Raw genomic sequence first — 26,268 nt, 5'->3', positions numbered from 1 at the left:
TCATTCATTCACTCTGATTTAAGGTTTCCCGGGCCAGTCATGCATCTTAACGTTTTTAGAAGGTCTCTCTCTATGTCTATAATACAGAACTAAACTCTTGTTGTATGTAAAGTAAATAAGGTTTTTAAAATGTTTAAGAAGCTTCATTTAAAATTAAATTAAAATGCAGAGCCCCCCGGAGCGGAGGCCAGGACAGGGGCAGTGTGAGCGCCACTGAAGATCAGCTCGTGTGCCGCCTTTGGCACACATGCCATAGGTTGCCTACCCCCGCTGTAGACAGAACTCTGGAGGGGACGAAGGCTTCTGGGGGCTGAGCTCCCTGTGCTTGGGGACGTGATGTTCTTGTGCCAGGGGCCGAACCCCTCTCGCTGGCATAGGCTGCGGCTACACGCTGGGTTTCCGGCAGCTGCTGTGCAGCTCCAGTCCTCGCTGTGAGAGGCAGCCTCAGGCGCTCGGGAAAGGCTCATGCTCCACCCTTTCACCCGTTCCCAGCTGCCGATTCTGGAGAGGCAGGCCGACCTGCTGCCCGTGCTCTCGGCAGTGAAATGCTGCCGGCCGGGCAGGGGAAAGAGGCGAAGGTTCAATCTGTTAGAGAACTGGCACAGAAACTCACCCCAATGCGACTTCTTAACGCTGGCACCAAACCCACCCTCACATCCATAGGAGCCTAGCGAAGACCAGGGCTAGGCCGCGTCCAGCCGCACAACCAGCAACACTGGCGCTCACGGTCACTCTCACACGACTGGTGTGACGCCCACTGAGCACGTTTGCCTGTAGTTTATGGGACATTTTAGTAAATACAACGAAACACGCTGCACCCCTCTATAACAGACTAAATCCCTGCTCATGTGGCTAGTGCTAGCTACATTGTCGCAAAGCCCAGCTACCCCCCAGGTATACCAGCCCCCGGGGAGGGGGAGAAGGTGCTTTCATTGTGGCGTTTGCTGCACGTTGTAGGTGTGCAGAATGAGTCATTGCTGCAGCCCTGGGAGCGCGCCGGCCCTGCAGGGCGTGTGGGGGTGGCACTGGGGAACTATTTTTACAGCTTTTTTTGCCCTTTTCTTTAACCCAACTTTACCCTTCTTATTCCTCGGGGAAGCATGTTTTAAAGCCATTTCTAAGCTGCGAGGCCAGCACTGCCCAGAGCTCCGGGGTTATGTGTGGGAAGGGACCCGTTCATTACATCGTGCACTGCGAGCCCCCGCCCGCCCTTACGGAGCATTAATTCTAGTGCAGCTTGCAATGACGCAGGCCCGTGCTGCGGGGGAGCGAGCCAGAACATACACGAGCAGTTAGAAACGGCTGGAAAACAGCCCCTCAGCGGAGCCGGCTGTGCAAAGCCCCAGCTCTTCCCCAGTGCAATGTGCCCCTTGAAAAGCTGGCAGAGCAGGACCCATATTCATTAGTGAAACCTGCCCCAAACAAACCCCTTCGTTAGTTACATCCCAGGTGCAGCTTGCGGCTGAACTGGGATCTTTAAGCCTGTGTAAACTCTCTACAATGTGCCACTGGGGGGTGGGGGGGGGGGAGCTCAGATGACTCTCAGCCTGATTCTCTGGGATGCTCAGGTCACTGCAGAAAGGGGCCTCATGGTGAGTGGAAGCAGCCCTTTAGAAATCCCCCGTGGGGCAGGGGGATGGCTGGTGCAGAGATGGCCTAAGGGCTCGACCCCGGGGACAGATGGAGCATCTGGCCGTAGCCACAAGGGCTCCATGGGGATTCTCAGCGTGCCAGGTGGGCGTGGGACGCAGAGCATCACTTGCACCCAGGGGTGGGTGGAAAATGCAGAGTGCAAAGGGGGCTTCAAGCTAGCGGCATGCTCCTTCTCCCACTGCTGCCAGCACAAAGTGGGTTTCAACCAGAGCCAGCTCTGCTGCTGCTGGAAATCTGCCTGGACGCAGCTCCTGGTGAAGGCGGTGGGTTAGCACCAGCTCACGTCAGCACCACGCTGGTAAGATCCTTAGCCCAGGAGCCCCACTGCTCCAGCGGGAACGTCCTCAGCAGAGCTGCTTGGGTGGAACCTGTCCCCAAATCTTCCACTTCCAAAGCAGGAGCCAGCATCGACCCCAGGGCAGGCAGGGAGAGAATCCCCTGGTAGCAGAATAGTCCATCACTGGCCCCTCCTGGTACTCCCATGCCCTGGGTGGGATGAGCCGGGATAGGCTGGATGGACCCCCCCCCCATTTGAGCTGCTCTGCCCAGTCTGAAAACTAAACGAAAGAAACAAACATTCCGCTCACGTAACAGGATGAAAATCAAGCCCCGGGTGTCTCTATAAAACCTGCCTTGACCGTTAAAGACAATCACAGGCGTTTGAGAGGCTGGTTATGTCTACGGGCCAGATCGCCCGCTGGTGTAACACAGCCTGGCTCCATGATGTAACACGGCAGATCCGTGTCTGTACAGAGCTTAGTGAAGGGCGTCCTGGCCCAGGAGCGGTGGGATCTTAATACATAATGTACAGTGCCTAGCACAATCGGGCCTTGGGCCATGACCGGGGATCCCACCAAACCCATTCGCTGGTGCCAGCAGCGGGTCTGGCCCTCGCTCGACAGGTCCCAGCACCGTGCCGACTGGCTGTCCCACATCTTCGCTGAGCGTGCAGAGCCCCGAGGCCGGCAGCCTACAGCACGCTACCCTGCAAGCTGCTTTTCCCACCTGCTTCGCGTATGACTTGCCAGGCGCGTGCCAAGAAGGAGCTGGTTTTCTCTGCAGCTCAGCCGTGAGGCTGTCACCGATGTGCTAAATTTGTCAGTTGCTAGAGAACAAAGCCTGTGCTGGTAATTAAGTCTGCCTGGAGAGAGACAGCCACAGCGGCTGGTCTGGTACAAATTGCGAAAAGCCAGCAGATGGAGGCTTTTTTTCTGGTGTTTGCAGTTTCCTATGGCATTCTGCCCTGGGAACTGGGGGGGCTGCTGTTTAATTCTGCCCCACAACACTCACACAAACATGCTGTGGTGTTACATTGTTGCTAAAGAACAGCTCGCCGGGCCCCGGACATTGGAGCAAGCGACAGCACCACACGGCAAATGCGACTCATGCTAGAGTCAGAGCTTGGCCAGTGGAGCGATGCTGATTCGCACCATCTGAGGGCCCAGAAACACTAGAATTCACTGCCCACTGCAAGCTGGGGGCAGACGTGTGTGGGGTGGGTCCCTGGCTGTCTCTGAGGCAGGAGGGGAAGTTTAACAGGCCGCGGCTGTCGTTACCCCGGAGCAGGAGCAGCCTGGGTGAGCTGCACCCAAACGCTGACTGACAGGGGGGACGGGGCGCTCAGACCATAAACTTAGTGGCCTGTGATGAAACGAGTTTGCTGGGTCTCAGCGCAGTTTCTAGCAGGCCACATGACTCATGCTGGCCCTCAGCTGTTCCATCTGTTCGAAGAAGAACTCGATAAGATCCTGGAGGGTAGGTCCATCAGTGGCTGTTAGCCAGGCTAGGCAGGGAGGGTGTCCCAAGCCTCTGTTTGCCAGAAGCTGGGGATGGGTGACAGGGGATGGGTCACTTGCTGATTCCCTGTTCTGTTCATTCCTCCTGGGGCACGTGGCATTGGCCATGGCGGCAGACAGGATCCTGGGCTAGATGGACATTTGGTCTGACCCAGTCTGGCTGTTCGTATGTTCTTATATCTGAGGACAGACTGGCCCATTCCTGCCAGCACAGGGACAGAGACCCAGCTCACTCATTTCCCCGCAGGCCCCTGACTGTGCTTGGTGGCTCCTGCCTCCCCCTGGGTTGGAATCTGGGACCTAGATGTTCAGATCCCAGCAGGTCACATACCCATTGTCCCCTGCCTGTGCCAGTCCACCCAGGCACTGGGTTAGGCACCCCTGCACCCTGCGCGCTCCAGTACAATCATGGCCTGGTCGGGGCCAGCTCATGACCCATTTCCCATATTTAAGGCAAAGTACCCGAAGTTCCACCAGGGCCACGGGGCAGGGCTGTGGAAGGGAAAAAGGGAGGAGCAGATCCGAAGCCAGAAAGATCCAGGGACAGAAGCTGCATGCGGAGGTGGTTGGACGGAGACAGGCCGGGTTTGGACAGAGAACACAGCTTGGCAGGAGCTTCCAAAGTGACCGGAGGACGGATGCAACAACGAACAACCAACCAAACCAGCCAGCCCCCCGGCCGCAGGGACGCACTGCTGGGTTCCCTCCAGCAGCCCTTGCATGGGTGGCTCTGGCCGGCTCAGGTCTGGGTGAGCTGTATCCCATAGACGGCACTGTCGGGGCCGAGGCAGGTGGCTTTGGAGGAGCTCTCGGCGTCCTGCACGTTGTACTCGCCTTTCCTGCAGGCGGTGGATTTGAGGTAATAGACGAGCCCGGCCGTCCCACCCAGCAGCAGCACGGCTGCCCCCGCGATCAGGGCGGCGATGATGAGTCTGTGATCTGGCGGGGGGGCAGGGACACGCAGGTGAGGCTCCAAGAGGAGAGACAGACCCTGCCCCAAAGAGCTTCCAGGCTAGACAGAGGCAGCGAGAGGGGAAGGGACACGCCCAAGGTCACACGGCAGGGCAGAGGTGGGGGAAGGGAAACCGAGTCACAGAGCAGGGCTGCGGCTTGCCAGGGTCGCTCAGCAGCCCAGTAGTGGAGCTGGGACTAGACGGCAGGTCGGCTGGGTCCCGGCACAGAGCCCCAGCCCCTCCCACTGCCAGGCAGCTTCTCTGTTACGAAGCAAGCAGAGATTTGCCCCAGGTGCGTGGTGCTGCTGAATCAGGCTGGGCTCGTGTCCTGTCTCCTCGCCCGCCGCGTGGCAGGGAACTCGGCCCCCCAGGGCTGCTGCAGAATGCCCAGGAACCCCACAGGGGTCTGTCCCCCCCCCTTTGCCCTTCCCTGGCGTCCTCGCCCCCTGCTCCGTACCTGTCACCTGGATTCGGACCTGGCCCAGGTGCTGCCCGTGAGCATTGGAGACTCTGCAGATGTAAATGCCACGATTGTGCCGGTCAGCGCCGGCCACGCTCACGGTGCTGTTATCGGCCGAGCAGTGGACGTTGGGGGCCGGGGGCACGGTCCAGCGGTAGGCGGGCGCCGGGGAGCCCTCGGCACGGCAGCTGATGTTGAAGTTGGTGCCACGTGGGACTGTGTCAGAAGGGCTGACGGCCAGGAGCAGGATGATGGGCCTGTCTGGAGAGAAAAGGTCACACACTTAGCAGCTGTGCGGCCCCAGGTCCCTCTGCAGCCCCCCCCAATTACTGGCCACCGCTACGGGGGAGCAGCACCCCCGTTCTACAGGGCGGCACCGAGGGAGGCCCTGGGCTGTGCAGGATGACACTGAGGCCTCCTGAGTCCCAGGTTAGTGCTCTAACCACTGCACCATCCTACCTCTCTCACTGCTCCCTTTGCTCAGCTAGCTCCGGACCCCACACTGCCCTGCGATTTCTCCTCTGAGCTCTGGTAAAGCCTCCCTGCATTCAGCAGCAGGGCAGACCCCTGGCTCCGCCACAGATGCCCTGCGTGACCTTGGGCCTGTCACCCCATTGCAATGGGCCTCAATTTACCCAGCCCTAAAATGAGGCTAACGCTGGCTGAGCAGCTGGCCATGGAGTGATGCCGGCGCCTGGAGCGATGCCGCGACAGTCGGGGCTAACGGCTTCTTGGCTGGGCAAACAGGCGCAGGGAGGCGATTTTACCCCGGTGAGACCGAGACGGGAACGCTGCGGCCGGGTCTGGCTTTGTAAGGGGAGTGGGAAGAGCGGAGCCAGTGCAGGTTCGAGGGTGGGAGAAAACACCTGGCTGGCGGCAAGCAGCGTAATGTGCTTCGCTGCTCAGACAGAAACCTGCGAGGGGAGCTGGTCCCGGCGTGCGAGGCGCCATCCCGGGCAGAAATCCTGGCAAATGGCCCCGGAACGTCGCTGAGGGAGGCAGAACAAGCACCAGTGCCTGGCAGCTGAAATCGTCTCACTGCAGGCGCGTGCAGCACCCAGTGCCAGGGACAGGCTCGTGCTACGGCCCCAGAAACGGCTGTGTAGACGCTGCGGATCCGGCTGGGGCTCTGACAGTTCCCGTGGGGAGCAGGCTGCAGCCCGAGCTGTGGCTCCGTGGCTCTGTGACTATTTGCACAGCACCAGCGGCCCCCCAGCTCCTCCGTCCCAGACCCCAGCTCGTGTCTCCCCGGCCCGTTCGTTTCTCCCTCTGGCTGCGATGGATTTGAGTGTTTCCAGGTGGAGCTCGTGTGACGGCTGCCGGGTGAGCGGGAGGGGAATCTGCCACGATCACGTCATTTTGGGAGCGTCCTGGCGGCGCTCGCCCTCCCGCCTCGCCCTGGGCAGCACTTTGCAGCCAGGCACCCAGCGGCACAACACCACGGGGACCCCCTGGCTAACGTTCGCAGGCCAGGCCAGGTGCAGGTGAATCGGGTGGAGAGCAGATGAGAGGGCCAGTAAATGGAGCCAACAGCGGTGAGTACGTGAGACTCTGAATGTTCTTTCACGGTCAGTGATTTCCGGTGCAATTAGTAACACGGGGCAGGGCGCGGGGGCTGGGCTTGTTTAGGAATGTCCAGAGTCAGCTTCCCCCAGCTGTGCTTGGACCAGCGCAAAATCAGATCAGCTGAACTTTACACATGCTGGGCTCCGTTCCTGTGCTTCTAGCAGGGACTGACAGACTGTGAGCTTGCCGGGGCAGTGGCTGTTACTCCGTTCTGTGTCTGTGCAGCCCCTAGTGCCGTGGGGCCCTGCTGTAATTCATCTAATGAATAATGTACAGCGCCTAGCGCCGTGGGGCCCTGAGCCAAGATTGGAGCACCTGGGCACTACCGTAATTCATCTAACAAATAATGTACAGCTCCCAGCACCCGGGGGTGGGGTCCTGCTCTATGGCTGGGGCCTGTAGGCTCTGCTGTAATAGTGTGGCAACAGCAACAGGAGCCATTTGTGCTGTCTGTCTTCTGGGGTCATGCAGGGCTCTCGCCCAGCCCACAGGGTGAATTAGAGCAGCCTTGGGGCTGCTCTAACTCACACTCTGCACCCTGTGGCTCCTAGGGAGCAGCAGAGACCGTATGGCTGTGAGCTCCAGCCACGCGCCAGATTCACAGATTCCAAGGCCAGACGGGATCACCTAGTCTGACCTCCTGCAGAGCACAGGCCAGGAACCTGCTGGGAGCAGGGCCTTTATGACAGTTCAGCACCCGTCTGAGTGGGGGATTCTCCGGGAGCCGTTCCCACCCCCTATGCTGCCAGCACAGCCTGAGAGTTGCACGCAGAGTGAGCCAGGCCCGGGCAGCGTAGTGCAAGGCTGGCGCACAATCGAGACTCACATTCCACCTGCACGGTGACCCTCCTGCTCATTGACCCGAGGCGGTTCGTGGCCGTGCAGTGGTAGGTGCCAGAGTCATTCCTGCTCACGTTCCGCTCGCCGCCAAACTCGTCAGCTGCTCCCTCCTTGGTGCACGGGACGCGAGGGACGGGGATCCCATCCGCCTCACAGGCCAGGGTGTGCAGGGTCCCCTTCAGCCACGCCTGGGTACTGGGGCAGCTGGACTCGTCCATGGTGGGCTTGTCTGGAAGGCAGAGAACAAGGGCCCACTGGTCACAACCATGAAACAGCCCTGCGGCTCCCCCAACCCACAGCCGAGCACTCATGCTGGGCCACCTTTCTTACCACCAGCTCCTAGTCCAGGCAGGAGCAGGGTAGCTGGGGAGAGGCTGTGCAGCGCCTCGCCCTCAGAGCCAAGCTCCCCGACACAAAGCTTTTGTAACCGAGGGGCCCTCGGCTTCTCCTTCTCTCAGTGCCACAGAAGAGTTGTGACGAAGCGGGGGGGGGGGGAGTTGTTGTTTTCAATGGTTTGCATGCTGAGGGGGTGGGACTCAGTGTCCCTGGGTGTTACTGGTTTTACGAGGTGTTGGAGAGGGAGTTAGTTGTTACAGAGGGCCAGCGACCGGCCTGGAATGAGACACCTGGGACGGACCCCTGGCGGCGACTCGTGACCGGCCGGGAGAATGGAGACCCCAGTGACTGGTGACCTGGGACCGGCTACAGGGAGAAGGGATTCCTGTACCGGGAATGGGCTCCCCAAGGGAAAGTAGAACTGGGTGCCCCAGGAATTCAGAGGGTTCTTCCCTTTCGAGCTGCTGGATGGGGGAAGAGTGAGGGGACCCCTGGACCTGAAAGGGGAGGATTGGATGGAGAAGGGGGAAGACCCCCTGGGGGATCTCTTCCCTGAGGTGGGAGCTAATCTCCCCATCCGGTGTTCCCCTGTCATAAACAGATAGCTAAGGGTTAATGTCTCTTTCACCTGAAACACCTGACCAGAGAACCAATCAGGAAACTGGATTTTTTCAACTTTGGGTGGAGGGAAAAGTGTCTCTGAGTCTTTTGTCTGCCTGCTTCTCTGAGCTTTGGAGAAGTACTTTTTATTTTCTAGTCTTCTGTTTCTAAGTGTAAGGACAAAGAGATCAGATAGTAAGTTCTATGGTTTCTTTTCTTTGGTATTTGCATGAATGTAAGTGCTGGAGTGCTTTGATTTGTATTCTTTTTGAATAAGGCTGTTTATTCAATATTCTTTTAAGCAATTGCCCTGTGTTGTGTCATCTGAATACAGAGAGAACATTTGTATTTTTTCTTTCTTTTCATATAAAGCTTTCTTTTAAGACCTGTTGGAGTTTTTCTTTACTTCAGGGAAATTAAGTCTGTACTCTCCAGGGAATTGGTGGGAGGAAGAAATCAAGGGGAGAGCTGTGTGTTGGATTGCTAGCCTGATTTGGCATTTCCTCTGGGTGAAGAGGAAAGTGCTTTTGTTCCAGGATTGGGAACGGAGAGGGGGACTCACTCTGCGTAGTTTCACAGAGCTTGTGTCTGTGTATCTCTCCAGGAGCACCTGGAGGGGGGAAGGGAATCAGGATTATTTCCCTTTGTTGTGAGACTCAAGGGATTTGGGTCTTGTGGTCCCCAGGGAAGGTTTTTCAGGGGGACCAGAGTGCCCCAAAACACTCTAATTTTTTGGGTGGTGGCAGCAGTACCAGGTCCAAGCTGGTAACTAAGCTTGGAGGTTTTCATGCTAACCCCCAAATTTTGGACGCTAAGGTCCAGAATCTGGGAATAAGGTTATGTCATCCCCATTCAGAGTCACTGGGAAAGCAGCCCAGAACCTGGAGAGAGAGGTCAGGGACATCCTGGCTTTAGATGGGATCCAGCCATTTTACAGCCCATGGGCCTCACCCATGGGGCTGGTCCCCAAGGGAGACAGGATGATCTGGTTTAGTGGGGACCATTGGAAGCTTAAAGCCATCATGGTGTCCGATGCCGACCCCACGCCTAGGCCTGGGGAGATTCTAGACAAGCTGAGGGGGACAGAGACACCTGTTCAGAGGGTGGCCAAGGTCAAGCTGGGGGCTCTTAACCCAGAGAGCCTGAATTGCAGCCCTCCAAACTGGACCGCTGGGGAAAGACCCAATCCCAGTTTAAACCCCAGGGGTATTGGGGTGGCAAAAGGGGCATAGGCTGCATAAACCTTCCCACATGCTGCCTGCAAGGGCCATCAAGCACAACAGACCCACGGGAGGGTGTGAAAGTGGAAGGTCCTGGTGTAACTCCCACCAAGGAATGGGAGAGATGCTGGGGCATCCATGGGAACCTTGGTGGGTTTGAACTTCCCCAGGTCACCGGCTGGAGTGACCTCGCTCAGTTCAGTCTCGAAGGGGCGAGAGATGTAACGAAGTGGGACTTGTTTTAATGTTCCCTCTGAATACTATGGGGGGGGGGCTCAGCTCTGGCCGACCCTCTGTCTCCTGGCAACTAATGGCCAGGCCCTTCCCCCCTCCCAGGGGATGCTAAAGCTGGGGGAGAACAAAGAGATCAGGTGACCCCCTGGCCCAGGAAGGGGACAAAGGCCAGAGAGGAAGGGCTGGAGGGGGTTTCAGTCTGGAGCTGGCTGGGGACGAGGAGTAAAGTGCAGATGTGGGGGTCTGGCTCACTGCCCCCCAGAATGGACCCAGCCGAGGGGTCCGGTTCGCTGTATCTACAAGCTCTGTTTTAGACACTGTTCCTGTCATCGAATAAACCTCTGTGTTACTGGCTGGCTGAGAGTCACATCTGACTGCAAAGTGGGGGTGCAGGACCCTGTGGCCCCCCCCAGGACCCCACCTGGGCGGGCTCGCTGTGGGAAGCGCACGGAGGGGCAGAGGATGCTGAATGCTCCAAGGTCAGACCCAGGAGGTGAAGCCGTGTGAGCTTCTTGCCCTGCAGACAGTCTGCTCCAAGGGAGAGGAGGCTCCCCAAAGTCCTGACTGGCTTGGTGGGGAGCAGTTCCAGAGCATCGACTGGGGACTCCGTGACAAGGGGAAAGGCCTCATGTCCCATTCCCGGTCCTGGGGTGGGTCAGGGCCGGCACGCCTGGAGGGGAAAGGACCTGTGTCCCATTCTCCACACCCCAAGCCAGCCAGTTCCCCACGCAAAGGGGAATCTTGGCAATCACACACTCCCCCTTCGTCTGACCCGTCTTGCGTTTGCTGGGGCTGCGTCACTTCTAGTCAAGCACCGGAAGCCGCCAGCACCCGTCATTGGGGAGCCCAGCTCTGTGGGGCCCTCAGCTCCCCATCGGCTGTGATCTCTGCCCTCACATTCGACGTGGATGGTCACGTTCCTGCCGGCCGTCCCGTGCGCATTGGCAGCGCTGCAGCGATAGATGCCCGCGTGGCCTCTCGTGACGTTCTGCACGCCGCTGGTGCCGTACACCTGGCTGTCCTTGCTGCAGGAGACCTCCGGCGTCGGGTTTCCGTCAGCTTCACAGGCCAGCTGCTGCAGGGTCCCCTCGAGCCACGTCCGGTGACTTGGGCAGCCAGACTCGTCCAGTGTAGGCTGGTCTGGAACAGAGAGAAGAATCAGGCTGGTGTGGGAAGGGTTAAAACACCCATCGGAAGGGCTGAGCGAGATGCCTGGGACACCTTCACTCCGTCTGAACGCCCTGATCTGTCCAGTCCCCGCTCGCCGCGGGGCCGCGTCCCCTGGAGGGGAAAGGCCCCGCGTCTCAGTTGCACACCACAGCTGGTGCTGGGCTCCCACCGGCCCTGCAGACCAGGTTCACAGCCTCCCCTCGAGCCGCGTCCGTTTCGGGCTCCTCCGAAAGTGCAGGGCCAGAACTCAAGTTGCTGCCCATGACGCTCTGCTCTCTCCCGGGGTGGCAGGAGGATCAATGACCAGGGTCACTGGCCTGGTTGTGCCTGGAGGGCCCCAGCGGCAGGGCAGGGGTGGGTGGAAGGGCAAGAGCTCCAGGCCTGGGACTGCAGCCCCCACACAGCACAGCCTTGGAGCACGTGCTGAGAAGTGACGCACAGGCTCTAGCACCGTGCCACACGGGGATGGACGTCAGCGCCCGCCTGTCTTGGCACCTGCCCTGGGCCACGGGACCTGCTCACACACTAAAGCTTTAGCACGTCCTTAAGTGCTTCGCAGAGACAGAGGCCTCGTATGCTGGGCTGTGGCCAATAACAACCCCAGGTGCGAGTCCTCGTGCCACAGCTCCCACCTTCCAGCCGGGGCTTTCTGCAGGAGGCCTGGCCTAGGTCCAAGCACACGCCACCTCAATGACTGCAGTCGACACAGGGAAACCGAGGCACAGAAAGGGGAAGAGATGTGCCCGAGGCCACCCAGTATCTGTAGCAGAGCTGGGAACAGGCTAGGAATCCTGGCTCCCAGCCCCCTTCCTCTAACCCACCAGAGCCCAGTCCTCTCCTAGAACTGGAATAGAACTCGTGCGTCCTCTCCCTCCTCACTGGCTGATGGGAAAATGCAAATGGATTTGTCTGGCAGCATCTCTCTCTCTGTCCCTATTAATTTCTGTTAACGAGGGTTTGTAACGAAGCCCGGGGGGTGCAACAGCAACGGGCTCGGCTACGTTTCACAGCGATTTGCTGGGTTCCCCTGCTGAGGCTGCCAGTCAGGCAGAGCAGAGATGGGCGGAAAACCAGGCGGCTGGATGGCACAATGGTTAGGGACCCAACTCTCTCCTCTGCCAGGCTTCCCGTGCCTCAGTTTCCCCACCTACCCCATGGTGATAATGGCACAGCCCTGACTCAGAGGGGAGCATGAGGATAAAGGCACTGAAGGTTTTGAAATGTTCCAGTGCTGCCATCCCAGGGACCCCGGCAGGAGAGCGTAAGACACCCTGGGGTCAGTAACCATGGGACGTGCAAAGGCAGGAAGAGACAGGGTCTGTGCCCCACTCCCGACTCACAGAGGACGATGAGCTGAGCGGACATGTTCTTTACGAGGGAATGGCTGCCCAGAGTGAGGTTCCCTTCACACGTGAATTGTCTCCCGTTGTCTCCCTTGTGGGTGGTCAGCGTGAGCTGCAGGCGGGGTTGGGGCCCGGACGCCAGGGTTCGCTCGGAGTCTCTGAGCTGTAGGGTAGTGCCGGGGGGCTGGGAGGCAGGGGCACTGCACGTGACGCTCACGTTCCTGTTCACAAGGGCCTGTGGCTGGTCGATCTGCAGGACGGGCTGAGGGAAACCTGCAGGGGACAGAGGCAGAGCTGCTGTGAAATAATCAGGGTGATTAACACGTGACTGACGTCACTGCTGCAGAGAAACCCAATTTCCACTAGTCTGGGGAGGCAGGGTTATAGCGCCAGGCTGGTGTGGTGTGAGCAGGGACCGGAAACCCAGACTTCTGGGTTCTCTTGCCAGCGCCAGGAGAGAGCACAGGGTCTAGCAGGTTGGAGCGGGAGAGCTGGGACCCTGCCCCATTGGACTCATTCGGTTTGTCCTGGGCCTTCGTCTCTCACCACCAGGTCCTTCAGGAAAGGGGGCAGGGCAAGCCCCAGCTGGTTGTGTGGGTTGGAGCTTTTCGGACATTATCCTTGGTTCTAATAAAAATCACCCAGGCTTGGCTCTTCCCTCGGTGTGAGCATGTGCCAGGCACCGGGCGGGTCCCCACTGGTTCTAGGACAAGAGCCTTGCTCCCCCCCGGATCAACTGACAATCAATGCAATTACTATTAGCCAGGGAACATGCCCAGGGAAAGTCCAGCGCATGGCGGGCAGGCACAGCGACTCTCCCCTCTCCAGAACAGAGCCCTGGCTTGGCTCAGCTCAGCTGTGCTCGGATCTGGACACGGGGCTGACCGGCAGAGAGGGGGCAGAGGAGGGCCAGGGCTGCCCAGCACGCAGCTCTTTGCAGGTTCGGCGCCAGCACTGCCCACACCCCGGGGGGGATAATTCAGACACTCACGGTAAATGCGAACGCTCTGCCCTGCGGATCTGGACACGGGCCCCATGGTCACGGTGCAGTTCAGCTCGCGCTGTCCTGGGAACTGGGACCAAACCTCGCCCTGGGCGGTGGCCGTGTCGCCCGACGTGGCGACGGTGAAGTTCAGGCTCTCCCCGCCAAAGGACAGGGTGAACCGGGCCTCTCCTGCACTGGGGAAGACCCCGGCTACCCGACAGCGGGCGGGTGCCCTGGTGCCCACCTCGATATAGAGGGAGGTTAGGAGCTGGGGCTCCTCTGGGAGATCTGCAGCGGGCGAGAAAAACCATCACGGGGCATGAGGGAAGCATTCAGAGGCATGCGGCCAAGTACACAGAACTCAGGACACCTGGGTTCTAGTCCCGGCTTGGCCGCCAGCCTTGGGCAAATCCTTCCCTTTCTCTGCCTCTCTTTCCCCTCCCACCCTCTGTCTAGTTGGACTGTGAAATCCTTGGGGTGAGGACTCTCCAGGGCGAGGCAGCGCCTGCCCTGTGGGGCCCCCCCCATCTCGGTCGGGGTTTCCAGGCACTACCGGGATAGGCTCAGTTGTAATTCAGCCAGTGGCTGTTGTGAGAGTGTCTCACGCCCTCCCAGGCTCCAGTTCCGAATCCGGACACAATGACACGGGGCCTCACGGTGCTCTACAAACCTTCCGCCATTCTCACCTTGCCCCTGCCCCAGGATGTGCAGAGAGGGGAAATGACCTACCCCAGCTCACACAGTCAGTGAGTTGCAGAGCAGAGAACTGACCCTAGGAGTCCTGACACCCAGTTCCTGTCCTGCTTTAACCGCTGGCCTCCACTCCCCTCCTAGAGAGAACCCAGGAGTCCTGGCTCCTAGCCCCACTCCCCTCCCAGAGCCGGGAGAGAACCCAGGAGTCCTGGCTCCCAGCCCCACTCCCCTCCCAGAGCCAGGGATAGAACCCAGAAGTCCTGGCTCCCAGCCCCTGCGCCCACTCTAACCCACCAGCCCCCACTCCCCTCCCAAAGCCAAGATAGAACCCAGGAGTCCTGGCTCCCAGCCCCCACTCCCCTCCCAGAGCCGGGGACAGAACCCAGCAGTCCTGGCTCCAGCTCCCCCTGCTGTAACCCACCAGCCCCCACTCCCCTCCCAGAGCCAGGGAGAACCCAGGAATCCTGGCTCCCAGCCCTCCTCCCCCGTCTCACTTTCACACATTAAGGCCAGGCTTTTCAACCACCGCTAGTGATTGTGGGTGCCCAACTTGGGAGGCCACCCAGGGGCCTGAGAGTCACAGAACGGCTGAGGATCTGCTCTTAGAGCTGCAGTGGGATTGGGATCTGGGCCTGAGAACGTCCAATTTCAACATCGTCCCATGGAGAAAACCTGACCCCTCCTCTAAAGCTGGCTGCCTCAAGACCTTCCAGCCGGTCACGTAACACGAGCCAGGGGTCACCCAAGGACATTCTTGTGCGGAAGGTTTAAAAACAGACACAGGGATGTTCCACTTCACACAACGCACAGACAACCCGTGGAACTCCCTGCCACGGGATGTCGGGAAGGCCAAAAGAATAACTGGGATCAAAATAAAATCAGGTAAGTTCCTGGGGATGGGTCCAGCAGTGGCTGTTAGCCAGGATGGGCAGGGACACAACCCCATGCTCTGGGGTCCCTAAACCTCCAGCTGCCACAAGCTGGGACTGGACGACAGGGCACTGCACTGGTCAGTTCATTTCCTCTGAGGCCCCCTGGCACCAGCCATTGTCAGAGACAGGACCCCCGGCAGGACGGACCATTGCTGGGACCCAGCACGGCCGCTCTCGTCGGGACCCCGGGCTGGACGGACCATTGCTGGGACCCAGCACGGCCGTTCTCATCGGGACCCCGGGCTGGACGGACCATTGCTGGGACCCAGCACGGCCGTTCTCATTGGGACCCCGGGCTGGACGTATCATTGCTGGGACCCAGCATGGCTGTTCTCGTCGGGACCCCGGGCTGGACGGACCATTGCTGGGACCCAGCACGGCCGTTCTCGTCGGGATCCCGGGCTGGACGGACCATTGCACTGACCCAGCGCGGCCGTTCTTGTTGGGACCCCGGGCTGGACGGACCATTGCTGGGACCCAGCACGGCCGTTCTCATCGGGACCCCGGGCTGGACGTACCATTGCTGGGACCCAGCGCGGCCGTTCTCGTCAGGGACCCCCAGCTGGACGGACCATTGCTGGGACCCAGCGCGGCCGTTCTCGTCAGGGACCCCGGGCTGGACGGACCATTGCTGGGACCCAGCACGGCCGTTCTCATCGGGACCCCGGGCTGGACAGACGATTGCTGGGACCCAGCGCGGCCGTTCTCGTCAGGGACCCCGGGCTGGACGGACCATTGCTAGGACCCAGCGCGGCCGTTCTCGTCAGGGACCCCGGGCTGGACGGACCATTGCTGGGACCCAGCGCGGCCGTTCTCGTCACGGACCCGGGCTGGACGGACCATTGCTGGGATCCAGGGTAGCCATTCTCATCAGGGACCCCGGGCTGGACGGACCATTGCTGGGACCCAGCACGGCCGTACTCGTCAGGGACCCCGGGCTGGACGGACCATAGCTGGGACCCAGCACGGCCGTTCTCGTCAGGGACCCCCGGCTGGACGGACCATTGCTGGGACCCAGCGCAGCCATTATCGTCATGGACCCGGGCTGGACGGACCATTGCTGGGACCCAGTGCGGCCGTTCTCGTCAGGAACCCCCGGCTGGACGGACCATTGCTGGGACCCAGCGCGGCCGTTCTCGTCAGGATCCCGGGCTGGACGGACCATTGCTGGGACCCAGCGTGGCCGTTCTCGTCAGGGACCCCCGGCTGGACGGACCATTGCTGGGACCCAGGGTAGCCATTCTCGTCAGGGACCAGGGCTGGACGGACATTGCTGGGACCCAGTGCGGCCGTTCTTGTCAGGGACCCCCGGCTGGACGGACCATTGCTGGGACCGAGCGCGGCCGTTCTCGTCACGGACCCGGGCTGGACGGATCATTGCTGGGACCCAGGGTAGCCATTCTCGTCAGGGACCCGGGCTGGACGGACCATTTCTGGGACCCAGCGCGGCCGTTCTCGTCAGGGACCCCCAGCTGGACGGACCATAGCTGGGACCCAGCGCGGCCGTTCTCGTCAGGGACCCCCGGCTGGACGGACCATTGCTGGGACCCAGCGCGGCCGTTCTCGTCAGGGACCCGGGCTGGACGGACCATTGCTGGGACCCAGCGCAGCCATTCTCGTCACGGACCCGGGCTGGACGGACCATTGCTGGGACCCAGCGCGGCCGTTCTCGTCAGGGACCCGGGCTGGACGGACCATTGCTGGGACCCAGCGCGGCCGTTCTCATCAGGGACCCCCGGCTGGACGGACCATTGCTGGGACCCAGCGCAGCCGTTCTCGTCAGGATCCCGGGCTGGACGGACCATTGCTGGGACCCAGCGCGGACGTTCTCGTCAGGGACCCCCGGCTGGACGGACCATAGCTGGGACCCAGCGCGGCCGTTCTCCTCACGGACCCGGGCTGGACGGACCATTGCTGGGACCCAGCACGGCCATTCTCGTCAGGGAACCCCGGCTGGACGGACCATTGCTGGGACCCAGCGCGGCCGGTCTCGTCAGGATCCCGGGCTGGACGGACCATTGCTGGGACCCAGCGCGGCCGTTCTCGTCAGGGACCCGGGCTGGACGGACCATTGCTGGGACCCAGCGCGGCCGTTCTCGTCAGGGACCCCTGGCTGGACGGACCATTGCTGGGACCCAGCGCGGCCGTTCTCGTCAGGGACCCCGGGCTGGACGGACCATTGCTGGGACCCAGCGCGGCCGTTCTCATCAGGGACCCCCGGCTGGACGGACCATTGCTGGGACCCAGCGCAGCCGTTCTCGTCAGGGACCCCCGGCTGGACGGACCATTGCTGAAACCCAGTGCGGCCGTTCTCGTCATGGACCCCGGGCTGGACGGACCATTGCTGGGACCCAGCGCGGCCGTTCTCGTCAGGGACCCCTGGCTGGACGGACCATAGCTGGGACCCAGCGCGGCCGTTCTCGTCAGGGACCCCCGGCTGGACGGACCATTGCTGGGACCCAGCGCGGCCGTTCTCGTCAGGGACCCCCGTCTGGACGGACCATTGCTGGGACCCAGCGCGGCCGTTCTCGTCAGGGACCCCCGGCTGGACGGACCATTGCTGGGACCCAGCGCGGCCGCTCTCGTCAGGGACCCCCGGCTGGACGGACCATTGCTGGGACCCAGCGCGGCCGTTCTCGTCACGGACCCGGGCTGGACGGACCATTGCTGGGACCCAGCGCGGCCGTTCTCGTCACGGACCCGGGCTGGACGGACCATTGCTGGGACCCAGGGTAGCCATTCTCGTCAGGGACCCGGGCTGGACGGACCATTCCTGGGACCCAGCGCGGCCGTTCTCATCAGGGACCCCGGGCTGGACGGACCATTGCTGGGACCCAGCACGGCCGTACTCGTCAGGGACCCCGGGCTGGACGGACCATAGCTGGGACCCAGTTCGGCCGTTCTCGTCAGGGACCCCCGGCTGGACGGACCATTGCTGGGACCCAGCGCGGCCATTCTCGTCATGGACCCGGGCTGGACGGACCATTGCTGGGACCCAGCGCGGCCGTTCTCGTCAGGGACCCCCGGCTGGACGGACCATTGCTGGGACCCAGCGCGGCCGTTCTCGTCACGGACCCGGGCTGGACGGACCATTGCTGGGACCCAGCGCGGCCGTTCTCGTCAGGGACCCCCGGCTGGACGGACCATTGCTGGGACCCAGTGCGGCCGTTCTTGTCAGGGACCCCCGGCTGGACGGACCATTGCTGGGACAGAGCACGGCCGTTCTCGTCACGGACCCGGGCTGGACGGATCATTGCTGGGACCCAGGGTAGCCATTCTCGTCAGGGACCCGGGCTGGACGGACCATTGCTGGGACCCAGCGTGGCCGTTCTCGTCAGGGACCCCCGGCTGGACGGACCATTGCTGGGACCCAGCGCGGCCGTTCTCGTCAGGATCCCGGGCTGGACGGACCATTGCTGGGACCCAGCGCGGCCGTTCTCGTCAGGGACCCCCAGCTGGACGGACCATAGCTGGGACCCAGCGCGGCCGTTCTCGTCACGGACCCGGGCTGGACGGACCATTGCTGGGACCCAGCACGGCCATTCTCGTCAGGGACCCCCGGCTGGACGGACCATTGCTGGGACCCAGCGCGGCCGGTCTCGTCAGGATCCCGGGCTGGACGGACCATTGCTGGGACCCAGCGCGGCCGTTCTCGTCAGGGACCCCCGGCTGGACGGACCATTGCTGGGACCCAGGGTAGCCATCTCGTCAGGGACCCGGGCTGGACGGACCATTGCTGGGACTCAGCGCGGCCGTTCTCGTCAGGGACCCCCGGCTGGACGGACCATTGCTGGGACCCAGCGCGGCCGTTCTCGTCAGGGACCCCTGGCTGGACGGACCATTGCTGGGACCCAGCGCGGCCGTTCTCGTCAGGGACCCCGGGCTGGACGGACCATTGCTGGGACCCAGCGCGGCCGTTCTCATCAGGGACCCCCGGCTGGACGGACCATTGCTGGGACCCAGCGCAGCCGTTCTCGTCAGGGACCCCCGGCTGGACGGACCATTGCTGGGACCCAGCGCGGCCATTCTCGTCACGGACCCCTGGCTGGACGGACCATTGCTGGGACCCAGCGCAGCCATTCTCGTCAGGGACCCGGGCTGGACGGACCATTGCTGGGACCCAGCGCGGCCGTTCTCATCAGGGACCCCCGGCTGGACGGACCATTGCTGGGACCCAGCGCGGCCGTTCTCATCAGGGACCCCCGGCTGGACGGACCATTGCTGGGACCCAGCGCGGCCGTTCTCGTCAGGGACCCCCGGCTGGACGGACCATTGCTGGGACCCAGCGCGGCCGTTCTCGTCACGGACCCGGGCTGGACGGAGCATTGCTGGGACCCAGCGCGGCCGTTCTCGTCAGGGACCCCTGGCTGGACGGACCATTGGTGGGACCCAGCGCGGCCATTCTCGTCACGGACCCGGGCTGGACGGACCATTGCTGGGACCCAGCGTGGCCGTTCTCGTCAGGGACCCGGGCTGGACGGACCATTGCTGGGACCCAGCACGGCCGTTCTCGTCACGGACCCGGGCTGGACGGACCATTGCTGGGACCCAGCGTGGCCGTTCTCGTCAGGGACCCAGGCTGGATGGACCATTGCTGGGACCCAGCACGGCCGTTCTCGTCAGGGACCCCTGGCTGGACGGACCATTGCTGGGACCCAGCGCGGCCGTTCTCGTCAGGGACCCCCGGCTGGACGGACCATTGCTGGGACCCAGCGCGGCCGTTCTCATCATGGACCCCGGGCTGGATGGACCATTGCTGGGACCCAGCGAGGCCGTTCTCGTCAGGGACCCCTGGCTGGACGGACCATTGCTGGGACCCAGCGCAGCCGTTCTCGTCATGGACCCGGGCTGGACGGACCATTGCTGGGACCCAGCGCGGCCGTTCTCGTCAGTGACTCCCGGCTGGACAGACCATTGCTGGGACCCAGCGCGGCCGTTCTCGTCAGGACCCCGGGCTGGACGGACCATTGCTGGGACCCAGCGCGGCCGTTCTCGTCATGGACCCCCAGCTGGACGGACCATTGCTGGGACCCAGCGCAGCCATTCTCGTCATGGACCCGGGCTGGACGGACCATTGCTGGGACCCAGCGCGGCCGTTCTCGTCAGTGACTCCCGGCTGGACAGACCATTGCTGGGACCCAGCGCGGCCGTTCTCGTCAGGGACCCCCGGCTGGACGGACCATTGCTGGGACCCAGCGCGGCCGTTCTCGTCAGGACCCCTGGCTGGACGGACCATAGCTGGGACCCAGCGCACCCATTCTCGTCAGGACCCCGGGCTGGACGGACCATTGCTGGGACCCAGCGCGGCCGTTCTCGTCACGGACCCGGGCTGGACGGACCATTGCTGGGACCCAGCGCGGCCGTTCTCGTCACAGACCCGGGCTGGACGGACCATTGCTGGGACCCAGGGTAGCCATTCTCGTCAGGGACCCGGGCTGGACGGACCATTCCTGGGACCCAGCGCGGCCGCTCTCGTCAGGGACCCCCGGCTGGACGGACCATTGCTGGGACCCAGCGCGGCCGTTCTCGTCACGGACCCGGGCTGGACGGACCATTGCTGGGACCCAGCGCGGCCGTTCTCATCAGGGACCCCCGGCTGGACGGACCATTGCTGGGACCCAGCGCGGCCGTTCTCATCAGGGACCCCGGGCTGGACGGACCATTGCTGGGACCCAGCACGGCCGTACTCGTCAGGGACCCCGGGCTGGACGGACCATAGCTGGGACCCAGTTCGGCCGTTCTCGTCAGGGACCCCCGGCTGGACGGACCATTGCTGGGACCCAGCGCAGCCATTCTCGTCATGGACCCGGGCTGGACGGACCATTGCTGGGACCCAGCGCGGCCGTTCTCGTCAGGGACCCCCGGCTGGACGGACCATTGCTGGGACCCAGCGCGGCCGTTCTCGTCAGGATCCCGGGCTGGACGGACCATTGCTGGGACCCAGCGTGGCCGTTCTCGTCAGGGACCCCCGGCTGGACGGACCATTGCTGGGACCCAGGGTAGCCATTCTCGTCAGGGACCAGGGCTGGACGGACCATTGCTGGGACCCAGTGCGGCCGTTCTTGTCAGGGACCCCCGGCTGGACGGACCATTGCTGGGACAGAGCGCGGCCGTTCTCGTCACGGACCCGGGCTGGACAGATCATTGCTGGGACCCAGGGTAGCCATTCTCGTCAGGGACCCGGGCTGGACGGACCATTGCTGGGACCCAGCGCGGCCGTTCTCGTCAGGGACCCCCGGCTGGACGGACCATAGCTGGGACCCAGCGTGGCCGTTCTCGTCAGGGACCCCCGGCTGGACGGACCATTGCTGGGACCCAGCGCGGCCGTTCTCGTCAGGATCCCGGGCTGGACGGACCATTGCTGGGACCCAGCGCGGCCGTTCTCGTCAGGGACCCCCAGCTGGACGGACCATAGCTGGGACCCAGCGCGGCCGTTCTCGTCACGGACCCGGGCTGGACGGACCATTGCTGGGACTCAGCGCGGCCGTTCTCGTCAGGGACCCCCGGCTGGACGGACCATTGCTGGGACCCAGCGCGGCCGTTCTCGTCAGGGACCCCTGGCTGGACGGACCATTGCTGGGACCCAGCGCGGCCGTTCTCGTCAGGGACCCCGGGCTGGACGGACCATTGCTGGGACCCAGCGCGGCCGTTCTCATCAGGGACCCCCGGCTGGACGGACCATTGCTGGGACCCAGCGCAGCCGTTCTCGTCAGGGACCCCCGGCTGGACGGACCATTGCTGGGACCCAGCGCGGCCATTCTCGTCACGGACCCCCGGCTGGACGGACCATTGCTGGGACCCAGCGCAGCCATTCTCGTCAGGGACCCGGGCTGGACGGACCATTGCTGGGACCCAGCGCGGCCGTTCTCATCAGGGACCCCCGGCTGGACGGACCATTGCTGGGACCCAGCGCGGCCGTTCTCGTCAGGACTCCGGGCTGGACGGACCATTGCTGGGACCCAGCGCAGCCATTCTCGTCAGGACTCCGGGCTGGATGGACCATTGCTGGGACCCAGCACGGCCGTTCTCGTCAGGGACCCCGGGCTGGACGGACCATTGCTGGGACCCAGCGCGGCCGTTCTCGTCACGGACCCGGGCTGGACGGACCATTGCTGGGACCCAGCGCGGCCGTTCTCGTCAGGGACCCCCGGCTGGACGGACCATTGCTGGGACCCAGCGCGGCCGTTCTCGTCACGGACCCGGGCTGGATGGACCATTGCTGGGACCCAGCGCGGCCGTTCTCGTCACGGACCCGGGCTGGACGGACCATTGCTGGGACCCAGCGCGGCCGTTCTCATCGGGACCCCGGGCTGGACGGACCATTGCTGGGACCCAGCGCGGCCGTTCTCGTCAGGGACCCCGGGCTGGACGGACCATTGCTGGGACCCAGCACGGCCGTTCTCGTCAGGGACCCCGGGCTGGACGGACCATTGCTGGGACCCAGCGCGGCCGTTCTCGTCAGGGACCCCCGGCTGGACGGACCATTGCTGGGACCCAGCGCGGCCGTTCTCGTCAGGGACCCCCGGCTGGACGGACCATTGCTGGGTCCCAGCGCGGCCGTTCTCGTCAGGGACCCGGGCTGGACGGACCATTGCTGGGACCCAGCGCAGCCGTTCTCGTCAGGACCCCTGGCTGGACGGACCATTGCTGGGACCCAGCGCGGCCGTTCTCGTCAGGGACCCCGGGCTGGACGGACCATTGCTGGGACCCAGCGCGGCCGTTTTCGTCAGGGACCCCCAGCTGGTCGGACCATTGCTGGGACCCAGCGCGGCCGTTCTCATCATGGACCCCAGGCTGGACGGACCATTGCTGGGACCCAGCGCGGCCGTTCTCGTCAGGACCCCGGGCTGGACGGACCATTGCTGGGACCCAGCGCGGCCGTTCTCGTCAGGGACCCGCGGCTGGACGGACCATTGCTGGGACCCAGCGCGGCCGTTCTCGTCAGGACCCCGGGTTGGACGGACCATTGCTGGGACCCAGCGCGGCCGTTCTCGTCAGGGACCCCGGGCTGGACGGACCATTGCTGGGACCCAGCACGGCCGTACTCGTCAGGGACCCCGGGCTGGACGGACCATTGCTGGGACCCAGCATGGCCGTTCTCGTCACGGACCCGGGCTGGATGGACCATTGCTGGGACCCAGGGTAGCCATTCTCGTCAGGGACCCCCAGCTGGACGGACCATTGCTGGGACCCAGCGCGGCCGTTCTCGTCAGGACCCCAGGCTGGACGGACCATTGCTGGGACCCAGCGCAGCCGTTCTCGTCAGGACCCCAGGCTGGACGGACTCACTGCACCGCTGAGCAGGGCAGACAGTGGTTAATGACACCTCCTGAGAGTGCCTTGTCCTGCCCACGGGAAGCGCTGGCACTTCTTCTCTCCCACTGAGAGGAGGGTTTGCAGCAGATTGAAAACGCCCAGGTGAGCTCCAAGATCGCTCGCCCTGGCAACGGGAGAAACGAGGTGAGTCAAGCAGCCACTGCAGCTCCACCAAAGCCTGGAGCTCAGAGACAAAGGCGAGGAGCGAGCTGGGGGATTCGTCACAGAGTTATTAATAGACTCCCGCTAACGGGATTATAATTCTCGCAGACCTGGCAGCTGTCAGAGCATGAGCGGGCGGCTCAGAGGGGAGGCAGGCGAGCCAAGGGTCTGGTTCTTGTTTCCCTGCGGTTTGGGCTAGATTCTTGATCAGAGTGTCGGCACTGGGCACTCGCAAAAGGGCCCGTCTGAGAGGCCGGGGCTAATGAATTGGCACTCACCAAAAACCCTGAGCTCCACTGCAGGGGAGTTTTGGAAAAACTGCCCTTGCAGCCTCAGGTCCAGGGCTGTGTGGCAGGTGACCTCCTGCCCGTGGTCCCGTCGCTGAGGGATGATCTCGTGGGTCACTGTGACGTCGTCGGGTCCGGTCCCGGTGTGGTTCTGGAAGGTCTCCGTGTGCAGGGTCCGTCCCCCCTGGCGGAGGGTCACGCTGAGGTGCGTGACGGGAGCCACGTTCAGAACTCGGCACGTCAGGTTATAGACCTGGCCCAGCTCCATCTCTGGGAGCGGCTCCAGCACCACCCACTCTGGCGGCCCTGGAGTGACACAAAGACACAGGCACCTTTCAGGAATCCAATATGGTGGCTGCGGTGGGATCCACCAGGGCATGGCCAAATCCTGCAGCATGTCCCACCGCATCATCTGCACTGTTCAAGAGACAGCACCTGCAGCTGGCTGCATCTCTCTGCCCTGATCACACCCCCACACCAGCTGACAGATCTAGGACCTTTGTGCTGGCTGGCTGGCCCCATAGGTCACTCCAGTAGCAGGGGAAAGGTGGGACCACATGGGTTCCCAACGGAATGGATCCCCATGATGCTGGGCACAATGCAGGCATCCCATCGACAACCTCTATATTGAGACTGAGGGCAGCATGCTCCTCTGTGACTAACCCCCCTTTCGCCCTGGGGGTGGGTCCCATCCGATGGGGTTTGTGGACTCGGGGAAAGTTTGTGCTGCTACAAGGCTAAACTGAGTCCGGAGTCTCTGGAGAAGCTGACCCAGCTTCTTTCCCCAGAACTACACAAGGATCCCCATCTGCTCCAGGAGGGTCTCTACTCTGATGGCTCATGTCCTGCCTCCCCAGGAAAGAATCTGGGATTCCCCACACAGGACTCGGTCAACCCCCTGGAACCCCCGTAACCATCCCCCAGCAGCCTCCTTAAGTGAGTTACTTACGGTAAGTGGTGATGTGGGCAACCGCACAGGTTACGTTTCCATAGCAGTTGAAATAGCACTGAGGGGCCGACACCCACTCCTGGATATCAACCAGCTCTTGGGCCATCCATCCGGGCCCACTTTTATTTTGGGCTTTGGTGAGCGAGGTCTCAAGGCCACCCCTGGCACTAGGATCCCGGCACGTGTGGCTGCAGTTTAACCAGATGGAGCCTCCATGCTCCACCACGGAGTCTTCTGGCCAAAGGCTCACGTTAAAGGATTGTTCTGCAGCCCCTGAAATGGCAAACGCACCTGTTGTGCTGAGCCTCAGGAGGGCTCCCAGGTGCCGCAGGACACCGGGGTCAGGGCAGCCTCCCCCGGCGTTTCGAATCCATGCCCAGGGCGGCAGCTCAGCCTCGTTACAGTAACGACACTGTGGGGGTCCAATGCCCTCCATTCGACGATCCCAAAGCACTTTGCAAACATTATTGTTCCCACTTCACCAGCAGGGAAACTGAGGCAGGGAGCAGCGAAGGGACTTGCCTGAAGTTCCAGGGCAGCTCAGAGTCCTGGACTCCCAGTGACCCCATCTCTATCCCCACTTGCCTCCCAGAGCTGGGGAGAGAACCCAGGAGTCCCCACCCCCAACCACTAGATCCCACTCCCCTTCCAGGGCTGAGGAGAGAACTCAGGAGTCCTGTATCAGACGGGTAGCCGTGTTAGTCTGGATCTGTAAAAAGCAACAGAGTCCTGTGGCACCTTGTAGACTAACAGACATATTGGAGCATGAGCTTTCACGGGTGAATCCCCACTTCGTCAGATGCATGGCATGCCCAGGAGTCCTGGCTCCCAGCCCCCCACTCCCCTTCCAAAGCTGGGGAGAGAACCCAGGAGTCCTGGCTCCCAGCCCCCCACTCCCCTCCCAGCGCTGGGGAGAGAACCCAGGAGTCCTGGCTCCCAGCCCCCCACTCCCCTTCCAAAGCTGGGGAGAGAACCCAGGAGTCCTGGCTCCCAGCCCCCCACTCCCCTCCCAGCGCTGGGGAGAGAACTCAGGAGTCCTGGCTTCCAGCCCCCCGCTCCCCTCCCAGCGCTGGGGAGAGAACTCAGGAGTCCTGGCTTCCAGCCCCCCGCTCCCCTCCCAGCGCTGGGGAGAGAACCCAGGAGTCCTGGTTCCCAGCCCCCCGCTCCCCTCCCAGCGCTGGGGAGAGAACCCAGGAGTCCTGGCTCCCAGCCCCCCACTCCCCTCCCAGCGCTAGGGAGAGAACCCAGGAGTCCTGGCTCCCAGCCCCCTTCCAGCACTGGGGAGAGAACCCAGGAGCCCTGGCTCCCAGCCCCCCACTCCCCTCCCAGCGCTGGGGAGAGAACCCAGGAGTCCTGGCTCCCAGCGCCCTCCTAGTGTTGGGGAGAGAACCCAGGAGCCCTGGCTCCCAGCACCCCCACTCCCCTCCCAGCGCTGGGGAGAGAACCCAGGCGTCCTGGCTCCCAGCCCCCCACTCCCCTCCCAGCGCTGGGGAGAGAACCCAGGAGCCCTGGCTCCCAGCCCCCCACTCCCCTCCCAGCGCTGGGGAGAGAACCCAGGAGTCCTGGCTCCCAGCCCCCTCCTAGTGTTGGGGAGAGAACCCAGGAGCCCTGGCTCCCAGCACCCCCACTCCCCTCCCAGCGCTGGGGAGAGAACCCAGGAGTCCTGGCTCCCAGACCACGCCCCCGCAACCACTGGTGCCCAACACCTCCCACGCAGTATCGGGAGGAGCCTTTTCTTAAGAAGCCGCACGCCAAACCACCCCCCCCCACCCC

The 26,268-nt window shown here is 62.8% G+C and overlaps 1 protein-coding gene across 1 annotated transcript in view; it reads right to left on the bottom strand.

The window, feature by feature from the left end:
- Nucleotides 1–3,540: 3,540 nt before the first annotated feature.
- ICAM5 (intercellular adhesion molecule 5) overlaps nt 3,541–26,268 on the bottom strand; it is a 32,171-nt gene continuing 9,443 nt past the window's right edge. Inside the window, exons 5-12 of the mRNA XM_030545881.1 lie at nt 24,496–24,768; nt 23,538–23,852; nt 13,163–13,444; nt 12,169–12,444; nt 10,556–10,798; nt 7,255–7,497; nt 4,860–5,123; nt 3,541–4,388 (exon numbers count right to left, since the gene is read on the bottom strand). Coding sequence (XP_030401741.1) covers nt 4,189–4,388; nt 4,860–5,123; nt 7,255–7,497; nt 10,556–10,798; nt 12,169–12,444; nt 13,163–13,444; nt 23,538–23,852; nt 24,496–24,768 — 2,096 coding nt within the window. The 3' untranslated portion in view covers nt 3,541–4,188. The remainder of the gene's footprint in view (nt 4,389–4,859; nt 5,124–7,254; nt 7,498–10,555; nt 10,799–12,168; nt 12,445–13,162; nt 13,445–23,537; nt 23,853–24,495; nt 24,769–26,268) is intronic.

This window comes from Gopherus evgoodei, unplaced genomic scaffold (genome assembly GCF_007399415.2).
Source record: "Gopherus evgoodei ecotype Sinaloan lineage unplaced genomic scaffold, rGopEvg1_v1.p scaffold_40_arrow_ctg1, whole genome shotgun sequence".
In the NCBI taxonomy this organism is placed as follows: Eukaryota; Metazoa; Chordata; order Testudines; family Testudinidae; genus Gopherus; species Gopherus evgoodei.
Note: the sequence above shows the minus strand (reverse complement) of the source record. Positions and strands in the feature narration are given on the sequence as shown.